At 49.2% G+C, this 11,171-nt stretch overlaps 1 protein-coding gene across 1 annotated transcript in view; it reads right to left on the reverse strand.

Annotated features, from left to right (window-relative positions):
- Positions 1-6,201, reverse strand: part of LOC125756282 (uncharacterized) — a 28,805-nt gene extending 22,604 nt beyond the window's left edge. The window contains exon 1 of the mRNA XM_049410751.1: positions 5,969-6,201. Within this exon, the coding sequence (XP_049266708.1) occupies positions 5,969-6,141 (173 nt within the window). The 5' untranslated portion in view covers positions 6,142-6,201. The remainder of the gene's footprint in view (positions 1-5,968) is intronic.
- Positions 6,202-11,171: the final 4,970 nt, after the last annotated feature.

Below are 11,171 nucleotides of genomic sequence, written 5' to 3' on the forward strand. Positions count from 1 at the left end.
GATTCATAAATGAAGCACAGTGCAATGCAACATTGCTTCAACTGTGCTTCGAAATCAAGAACAAGAGATGGACAGGAGCAGGGCTTGTAGCGAGAAGGCAAGATAACCGCTGGTCATTAAGAGTAACCGACTGGATTACAGGAGAAGGCAAGCGCGCGAGAGGGAGACAGGAACTTAGATGGGTAGATGAGATTACGAAGTTTGTGGGAACGTGGCCGCAGCAAGCACGGGGTCGGGTTAATTGGCGAAAAATAGGAGAGGACTTTACCCTGCAGCGAGCGCGGTCAGGCTGATGATGATGATGGCCTGCAGCTGCACGGGGAAAGATGGAGACATGCCTGTGTCATCATTTCTGCCCTTGTGCAGGCCCGCTTGTATTGTGTTTTACTATGATCCATAGCCAGCAATATGCAGAAGCATACCATGATCGACTCACGAAAATTAAACTCAGCCGGGGTTACTCGGAGTCAGGCAAAACAAGGTTGTGCTCAATCGGGCCCAATCGAACTCGGACTTACAAAACATATGCGTTACTGGGCCGGACTGGCCGAAATAACGCTCATTGAAGTTCTATGAGCCGCGTTTTCTCTGTAGCATGCATGCTATCAAAAAGTTACCTTACGTATGCGTTTCGAATATGCTTTCTTTTGGGAGCGGAGAAGGGAGAGGAAGAACGAGGGAGGGGACGAAATTTTTGGGGAGCCAACCCCCCCCCTCCCCCCCGCCTTCCTACCCTTTGGTTCGCTTCGGATTGTCTGGCAAGTGTTCCAGACTTATTGTTCATCATATGAGAAAATTGTGTACACACGTTGTGTGCACACACCAACAAATTGTCTTTGATGGTTGCCCATCGTTCGGAACCGTACGACGCCGTGACACTGTCGCCCTCAATTACCTGGCCGCTGGTGCGGGCCTGCATAGCATTCTCACTACGTCACTTCCGACGGAAGTGCCTCGAGAATCCTATCCTGCTGGATGGGTTTCATAATGCCGATTCGCGGTGAATTCGGTTAAGTATAAGACGGTGGCGCAAAAAGGGACCAGGACGAAACAGGAAGAAGAGACGTATACAAGCGCACACTACCAACTGGTTTATTCTCGAAAGGACACTCAATATATATGCCATTACACACATGCGCAGACGGCCGAAATCAAAAGCGATCTCGCAAAAAAAACAAACTCACTGCTGTGCAGGACGATAGAGGGAACGCTGACACACCCACTCCCGTACAATTTAATGAAATAGGCCTCAGCCAGTTCAATGTTCCTGGTTCAATGTTCCTGTGGTCTTCTCGGCGCCACGCAAATTGTCCAGCGTTTGTAGGCGAGTAATGAAACCTGGTGATACGAAACGTTGCTGTGATATTAAGCATGAGCATCCTTTTGGGGAGTGTTGTGTCGGTGCGGTGTATTTGATTCCTTTGAGCTGTGGCAATGTATACATCGGCCAAACAGGCCGATGCATTAATGTTCGGTTACAGGAACATGCGCTGTCCATCAAAAATGGTACGGGCTCGCATCTGCCATTTCATTGTAAATCTTGTGCATGTGTGCCCCTGTTCTCTTCCAGGAAAATCTTAAAGCGAAGTTGTGACGCAGTCGCAAGAGAACTGGCTGAGGCCTATTTCATTAAATTGTACGGGAGTGGGTGTGTCAGCGTTCCCTCTATCGTCCTGCACAGCAGTGAGTTTGTTTTTTTGCGAGATCGCTTTTGATTTCGGCCGTCTGCGCATGTGTGTAATGGCATATATATTGAGTGTCCTTTCGAGAATAAACCAGTTGGTAGTGTGCGCTTGTATACGTCTCTTCTTCCTGTTTCGTCCTGGTCCCTTTTTGCGCCACCGTCTTATACTTAACTATGCACCAACTAGCCCCGCAACAAATTTTAGTGAATTCGGTTAGCAGATGCTTGCTTCAGTGCGTAATATTGACATAAAAGAGCGTAAAGGAATTATCTTTTTGCCTTGCGGGTATTGCGATATTGAAGACCTTATGGAGACAGTCGTGTAAGAGTCTGCTGTGAACTTCGTCTAAATATAAACTCCCATCTACTTTCAACGATGTCGTCCTTAGCGGCAGGACAAGAAATGTAGACAAAGTATCGATTTGTAAGCCCTGATCCTCCTCCAAAAAGTAAAGGGAAAAAGCACGCGTCCTCAAATGTATTCTGCGTTAAACATGTTAGCATGACTAACGTGCGCCATCAAGTGAGTGTACTGTGCGCCATTTTTTTGTTGTTGTTGTTAAGAGCGACGAAGGGGTGTACTTGCACGCGTTTATTTGGATGGGAGCCAACATAGCAAAAGATAGCCTTTATGGCAAAGTTATTTGTTGTGTAAACTGGGGCCCTCATCCTTCCTGCGCCGAATGTACGGTACAGTTACTTGCTGCAGCAGCTGTCCTGTCCCTTTTCTGCTGTGATTCATAGGACCCCATAAGAGACCGTAATGCATTACGTTACAGACATCTTGGTTTAATGAAGCAAATGGGCCAAGAATGCTCACTTACAGATGATTTTGCATTCGACACGGGCGCCGCCACCTTTGGGCTGCAATACCAATGTTTTCTTATTTTTGTATGTCACGACGGGAATTAATAAGATCATCAAATGTCAAATGCACAGACCGATCCGTTTTCGTGCGTAGGTGTTTGCTGGAGCACTGTTCGTTCAGTTGTTAAATACACAAAACGGCAAGGTTACAGCCCATTATGGCGGCACCGAAACCAATCCGTAAAATAGTCTATCAAAGGTATTTCTACGGCAAACCTGTATACCTCTGCATCCCAATGGTTTAGTCTCCGTGGTCCGAAGAACGCGTGGGAAAATCCACGTGGCCTACAGCATACACCTCAGTATTCCTTTCAGTAAAGAAAGCCACGAAACAAGCATCAACACCGTATGATGGATAAGGCGCCTGTAACAGGTGGCGTGACGTCAATACCCATATAAAAATAAACTCAAGCGCAGGTTTACGACAGCACAGTTCGTAGTATTCCACGTGACGTCACTACATAAAAGGGCCCGCCTAGTAAGGCATCGAATTTCTGTTGTGACGGGACTATGCCAAGCACGTGTATAGTTAGGATTCCTGAAGAGCAACGCGCATACGAGGAGCGGCGTCGAGAACAGAGACGCCAATGTGAACAACGGCGTCGTGCTCGTGGCACGGATGAGCATCGTGTCCAGGACGCTCAGCGTAAGCGACGAAGGTACAACGCTATCATCCGTTTCAAGGGTGCAGATTCTAAAGTTAATAGACGTTCTTCCAGAGTCCGCCACTACAAGTTCAACAGCATTCGCTTCAACCCACAGACTTTTGAACGTCTCCCGGACGAAGGGGAGGTAGACAAAAGGGATTTTTAGCTTGTACGTATACTTTTTAACGCTACCGTGTTACCAGAATCCTGGATTGCGTTTACCGTGTTGCCGGAACGCATGTTTTAGAAAAGTTTTAGCTACCCATACGTAAGCGTTTACGTGCGTACGTAAACGTATGCCTTAACGTTTGCGCAAACCATGAAACGGTGATGATAACTGGATTTAAATTATATCTACTTTAGATAAGATTGTATCACCGCTGCGGAAAAATCACGAGAGCTTTTTAGCGTCTGCAGTATCCCGGTGTACGCAAAGGGGTGTAGAATACCGGTTTATCCGACGATGGTGTCGACATATTGTGACGCTTCCTGCAACCATAGTCACGGGCGCGTTTTTGCCTAATGTTCTTGACGGGAAAAAAGTTATTAAAAAGGTAACTCATTCGTAATTATGCCGCGACAAGGCATTTACATCAGAAGTAGAGTGCACAATGTTTCTGCAATAACAATTTTGTGCTAGCCTGGTTCATCTTGTTCCCGCTAGATGGAGCCACTTACCCAGCCTGTCGGTGTCTTTAGGTCAAGGCTTCTCACGTTTACGGCTTCGGTATTCTACTTCTAGATCACTCTAGCTCCGGTAATCCGGCTGAAACGAGGTGATCGCACTTGGCGCTCGCACTTCGGCTTATCTTTATTCGGCTGCTGCGGCCTACGCAAAGCAGATATCGCGAGTAGCCGCGAACGAAGGTAGATTTGCGAGATAGGGCTGTAAACGTAAAACCTGTCCGGCGAGTAGGTCACGTTCCGTAAACGCCCACGCATGCGCAGATTCCTTCCGGTACCCGGTAACGTAAAGAAGTGTTGATTATTTGCACGTTCCGGGCTGGGTCAAGGAACCGAGGAAGATGAAGAGCGCGAGAGCACGAGCGGCGGGGACGCTCAAAACTGAAAGCAGAGCGCTTCCAAACGCAGCTCAAATAAAAGTATATTTTACCTTGTGCCTTTATGACGCAGTTGAGTCTGATCGCAGCGTCTGGAACGCCATCGTTTTAACAGAAGTATACGTACAAGCTAAAAGCCCCTAAAGACAAGGTCGAGAGGCTGATGGACGTTGACGACTTCGATGACCCAAAAGCAATGCGTCATGGCTATCAAAGCGTGGAGTCAGACGGTTGTGTACGATGAAACATGCATGGCCGGTCTGCAAAATCGGACGCCCTTTTTGGCCATTGCCCGCGCTATAAGGTCAGACGCCTATCGAACTATTGTGGGATTTAACGCGCGAAAGACCATTCAAGCGACGTCGCAATGGGTAATCGTTCTGGTGTCGTTTACAGCTTCGCTGTCCAACCACCTTTACAACGTGAATTGGAGCCATAATTTTTTTTTAACATGGATGGTAAGGTAATATTGAACATGCACAGGGGACGTTGCTTGTGACATTTCTAAAAAAGTCACAGTTTCGCCGCAAGGACGAAGCAATGAATGCGACAGCAACAAATTAGAATGTCACACGAAGAACGAAGGCGGGGCGGCCAAAGCGGTGAGGCAGAAAGCTGGAAAACCTCCTCTCCAGGCGGCGAAAGCGGGGCGGAAAACGAGGCGGCAGGTCCGATCGCTCTCGCACCAATTTTTTGCCGCTCGTCGCTACTCGCCGCTTTGCCGCAGCCAATCAAAACGCGCTGCGGCGGTGGCGCGGTGGTGGTGCGGGTGTCTCTTTGGGAGAAGCCGTGCCACGTGATAGCGACACGTGCGCTAAAGCGCGAGAGGCCCCGCCTCCTCGGCCGCGCGGGCAGCCAAGAGAGCCATGCGGTCTGAACAGGTACGCGCGCTCGCCGCCTCGAAAAGCCCGCTTGGCCGCTTTGCCGCCCCGCCTTCGGTGTGAATGTACTACCTTACTTGCTGCGCTCTGCTCAAGCACGAAGGAACACACACAGGGCGAGCGCGATCTAACAGTCACAGCTCGACAATTATTGAAGCGCGCTGCTCAAACACAAAACAGGACCCATGAAAAGAATGCACAAGTATACGCAGGACGAGCGCGAACTGTCACAGTTGTTACTTCAACTAGCCCCAGCTCACTGCTTTCGCGAAGGCGGTCTCTGCAGCAAGCGAAGTGACCCTCGTGCGGTCTGTAGCTTCAACGCAAACTTTGCGGTGAAAGCACAAGAAGTACAAACCTCCCCCCTCAGAGATAAGCGCGCGAGTACAGGCGACCACGTCCTCTATGTCAAAGAGTACATGTCGGAGGCGCACATTCCAACTCCAGCGAAATACTAGAGAGTTCTTGAATTCGGGGCCTAAGCATCTATAGACCCAAGACATTTGCGAGCCGCCAGGGCGCATGCGCAGAACCCAAGCCACTCTTGGGCTCTTGACCTCGCTTTGCCCCAAGACCCAAAAATCGAAAACTAGCGTGGGTCGCCAGCGAGACGACGCAACGGCAGCGCGGGCAACGACGCAGCATGACCCGCGTCTTGCATAATTTTAATTGCGCCACGTGTGATGTCCCGTGCGTTTGATCCAATGCCGCCTGCGTTTGATAATATGCACTGTGCGGACTTAAAAATCGGCCATGTCTCTGAGCTCCCCTAGGGTAATTTCAAGTTATTCCTAACGTGAATGGTTTGCGCGTATAACAGTGACGTACTTGTTAATCGACATTGGGCCGTCGGGTTGTTCCTTGTGGAAGGAGACCACGGCCGACACGAACAGGCCGACCAGCGCCAAGTCGTCGCGCATGCGCCTAAAATGGCCCAGGAACTCGGCGTCCGAGACAGTGACCGTGGGGTGCGACCGGTAGAAGAACAGTAGCCCGTCCATCTGCTTCGACTGCAGCCACGCGGTCGTCAGTGCGCTCAGCTCGCTGGTGGTCGAACCGCGGACCTGCACGACGCGCCAAGCGCTGGTCACAGGTTCATAGCTGCTTAGTGCGTGCGTTGCACCGGCGTAATTCCATTATCGATACAACACAACGCGTTTACAAAAGGCACATCGCGTAGAGAAAGTTCAGAGCCCTTCCACCACTGTGAAGATCGAAGCCAGTGAAGGTAGCGGCTGCTACGGCTGCACGTTCTGCGGCAGCGGCTTCACAATCGCGTCCTCGAAGCTGGCATATAAGTTATATTGACATAACTTATATGTACCGTGCAGTGCAGTTTTCTGAGACGATTTCAGCGCCAGAACGTACAGCCTAGCGGACATAAGCAGCAAAATTGAGCCGTGGTAGTGCAGGATGCGAAAGCGACGCGCGCTTCTATCCCCACCATAAGTGTGCGAACTAGAACCGGAATAACAAGGGGACACCTGCACACGTCTCATTTTCTTCTTCGCCCTCGCTGCCACTGTTAGCGATTCGCCCCGAGGTCGGGCTACAGGTGGCAGCACTGTCGTCGCGCTAGTGTGGATAGGCGGCCGGCGGCGTGTACTGGCCTCGAGGACATCGCGTGGCGCCACCTACGTTGTGACGTCACTCATAGGATGCCGGGTTGTGTCGTCTGCTGGAACACCGCATTTCCTGCGCTTTTGCCACGAGTTTTTGTTGTGGGCAACGCGCGTGCTTCCCCCTTGTTTTGAAGTTCAGTACTTAAAGAAGCGGTATGAACTGAATCAGGGCAAGCAAACTAGGTACAAATCGGTGCCCCCGGTGGCATCCGCGCGTCTAATTAGCATGCTACAATCATGACGTAAAAGTAGTTACAGCTGACGTCATGAAGGACGATGCAAGTGATGTCGCGAAAGCTAAGCTGCTAATGCATTATGAAATACTTTCCCTCTAGGAATTCTCAGACTTTGTATAAAACAAACGAGTGAAGTTGCAACAACGAGGAAAAACGTGCCACCGAACAGTAATGCCACCGCGCGTGCGGTGCTCATGTACTACTGTCAACGAGCACGTGGGTATGGTGAGCGGAGTGCACCGCCACACATGCTCAGTTGTGCTGGTGGAATCCGCAAAGCAATGGGCCGATTTCCCCTCCACTGCTCCTTTTAGTTGTACTCCGATTTGATTGAGGATCATTACCGTTTCGTTTTTTTTTTTTACAAAGATACGTTTACTTTTCTCCTTGGCTTACATTTGTCGGCAACGTATCGATGTTAGTTTTGAGCGCCTTCGATGCGGGTTTAAACGTGATAAAATGTTTACGTTTCGTAAGGAACTCGCCGTGAGAGGTATTCGAGACGCGGGCGCTTTTATTTTTACTTATTTTCTTAATTTACAGTGAGCCTGTCGTTCACCAGCACCAATAAATTCAACTACAAACGCTAGCCATAAGCTGCCGGGAGCGCTCGCGAGCGCAAGTCAGCTGTTGCCGAACATCTTAGCTGCTGCGGCGTTCACGAAATCCTCGTCACAAAAGTGCTTGCTGCAGACCCGCGAGTTAGCGTTGGCGTCTTTTCCCACTTTCGGCTTAACCAGTCAAGCGTCGCGCTTTTTTTCTCTCTGTTCTCTCTTTTTTCTTTTTTCACATTTGGGGCAATCATGAAAACTTAGAGCGGGATCTGTCGCATACGTCTGCCACTGCGGTGCCGAGCAGTACACCAACAAGCTGAAGCTGCTTGCACGGAACTTAGCACAGCTTACACGGCGATAATATCTCCAGCTGGCCTAATTAAGCTTCACACATTGAGAATTGATCCCAGCGCACCGCAAATTCACCCGATCGTCGCGTTTCACAACAACTACGCAGCAAGGTGATCAGGAGCATCCTATCTGTGACGTCAAAACGATCGCAGCGCTGGCCTCTCCAGTGGAGGACCTCGCGGCCAATACAAATGTACACAGCGGCGCTTCGTTGTGAGCTGCTTGAACTGATTGTCGGCGAATAAAACGCGTTGACTGCAGCCCTCTGGTAATATGTACGTTCTCCATTGCCAAATCGATGCACGAAGCCCACCGAACGTTTCTGTTACTTGTGAGAGAAGCGCAACCTGCGCATGAACGGGATGCGCATGAACGGGACGGCGACAGTCTGCGCAAAACCGCAGACTGTCGCCGTTTATTCGCAATGCCCATAGACTGTCGCGCCACCGAGCGGAATTCAGGAGCGTCCTCTCGAGGAGGGTTAGCAGACGACAAAATGGCGGCACTGTGCAGTCGCTCCCTTGTTCGGCCGTGCTAGCCTCAGTGTTAACGCGTTGGCAAGAAAGGAACATACGACTTTGCATGTTCCCTGCATCAGTTAACCAACCCGGCCCTCCGTGACACGAGAAATCTGATTCGTTCTTGCGAGACGCGAAGTTTTCGTGAAAATACGTGGCAACTCGCGCTTTCAATGCTAGCCCACAGTGTACACATACTATCAGTTTCGCGAGGCTTTCTGTAGCCACGTAGGTAAGTTAAATGTTATCGTCTCACATATTCAGTTGAATCTCACCCTGTTTTACTTGCATATATAATTGGTCAGTGTTTCTTGTAGTGCATGAGTCCCATAACACTGCACGCGGGAGGGAGGTCGCGCAGGCTCGCGACGTGCTCATGTATAACTGAGCGATCTCAAGTTGGCGATACATTAAAATAGGGCCTCTATCCTTTGTCAGCAAAGCGCTGTTACGAATCGAGCGAGCGACGTTTCAATCATTCGAGGACGCGTCTGCTCGACGCCTTTCGTGGAGCGAACGCTTTCCATGCATCCGCGCCGTCCTTCGCCAGCGTGTTGGGTTTCGTAGCCACCGCTGCACCGCTTGTTTTTGTACGTTTGTTGATAGGTGGCAGCACACTGCAAGCGATTTGCTTGTTGACCGGTCTGAGAGCAAAACTGGCAAAACGTTCTCCGCGCCCAGACGTCTGTCTAATTGTAAACGTGGTGACGCGGAGTGGTCGAAGTCGTTCGGCGGAGGAAATTCTTCAGATTGCTTTCAGCAGTGATGTTGAAAGAAACCATCTTGACGACGAGGATTTTTCACTGGACGTAGAAGACTGTGAAAGCACCGAGAGTGACAGCGACGATGAACCACCAGCTGCTAACTCACGAGGAGCGAGTTGCACTTCACGTCCCCTCGTGCGTTAATGTTCTTTCACGCTCGTAAGTCACTTTGATTGTATTTAATGTATAATATCCTTGAGCGAGATCAAAATAAAACCATAGTTCCTCTTGTGCATTGCATGTATCACAATTATTGTGGATATTATGGAGCGCCGCATGCCGCCAAAACTCGAGCTCGACCAGCGAAGCGAAATGGTTAGAGCGATGGAACGTGCAGTCACGGCCACAATCCACGCCTCTCGGCGAACTTCTTCGACGTTGCGAAAAGCATACGTGTTTATTCTTTCCGATATTCATGTTTCGATCGTGCTGATCGAACCTGCAACATGCGAGTGAAGTACACACGGCTAGAGTCTCAGCATGGCTGTGACACAAGCGCTACTGAATGGCATGTTAAATGCTTGTGTTCCGTTGAAGACATAACTCCGCATTTTCGACTACGCAAGTAATGACGACGGGGTATTATCACAGAACACTTTTATGTTTGCAAGCCATCATCACGCGCAGCAGCGATGGCGCTACTCGCTGGCGGCCTACTACTGCGACAAATCGGTCAGGCAGGCTCGGTACGTACTACCTCGGAGTGCCGTTCAGCTCACACGTCAATTCTAGTTCATACAGGTTTATATAGCACGCACAGGATTTCGCAAAGCATCGTTATGCACGGTAACGGAGCTGAAATATAACCTTTCACATCGCAGCAAATAATTAGGCGGCGAGTACTTAGCACTTTCCATGGTTTGGGAAAGTATTTTAGTCTCATATCCATTTCAGCGCAGCTCATGACTTCATCCGGTGAAAGTGGCACGGTCCGTACGTCCGCACGTCCTATTTGTTCCTATGCTAACAAACGGGTTGACCCTCCTCCTGGCGCCATATTGAAAAGCACGGCGCGCCACCTATAGTTCGTGGGCATTGCGAATTGCTGTTTTATTTGAACGTGTTTAGCTGGTGTCCCGCCTACTACGCAGTGCTGTTGCGCGACTGAACTAATTACATACTTACTTGCTTATCTGGCTACCGAACAACACTTCTTCCATAGCTTGTGCCCGCCTACTACGCTGTTCTGTTGCGCGACTCAACTAATTACGCATTTATTACTTTCTTACCTGGCTACTGAATAGGACTCTGTGCACTGTTTGCACGAATACGCACCTGTGTTATTTTCTTATTGAGGTCTCGATGATATGTAGGACAGTTGATAAGAAATTAAGTCAGAAAAGCTACGTGGCTGACAGCGCTTTAGCGCTATGAAGATCTTTCACACGTAAGCGCTTGATTTTATTCCAGCAACAGTGTAAAAAGGAAACAGTTCAGCACAGAGCTTTCTTGGATTTATTACCTGCATGACAATGATGCAACAAAGGAGTGGTTAATTTATGGGACAAAAGTGAGTTGTTTCTTTTTTTTTTCAAGCCGATTATACTCACTGCCTTCATCAATATATAACAAGGCCGCACAAAAGCTCAAGCTAATGTAAAAAAACAAAGATAAGGTTTTGCGAGAAATTACAACGATAAGACTATAAGACACGCCGTATATATGGATTATTTTTGGCCATCTGCGTTCTGTAACGCGAACCTAAATCAAAGTACACCAGCACACAGTACTGGTGTACACATTTCGCCCCAAGTTCAAACAGTGCCCAGCAACTCAGTTGTATCACTTCGGTGTCATTCCATTTTTTTTTCTTTTTAGTTAAGTACCGAAGAGTCGGACTTCACTTGTGAAAAATATCACTCTGTAGTGGGACCAGGATCGTACAATAAAAGCACATCTTAAGCACAACTAAAGCTCGTCACGTAACTGATATAAGACAGTCACACAATTATACGCCCAGCAACAAATGTGACACGCAAGTGCATG

The sequence above is a fragment of the Rhipicephalus sanguineus genome, chromosome 11, assembly GCF_013339695.2.
Source record: "Rhipicephalus sanguineus isolate Rsan-2018 chromosome 11, BIME_Rsan_1.4, whole genome shotgun sequence".
NCBI classification, from domain to species: domain Eukaryota; kingdom Metazoa; phylum Arthropoda; class Arachnida; order Ixodida; family Ixodidae; genus Rhipicephalus; species Rhipicephalus sanguineus.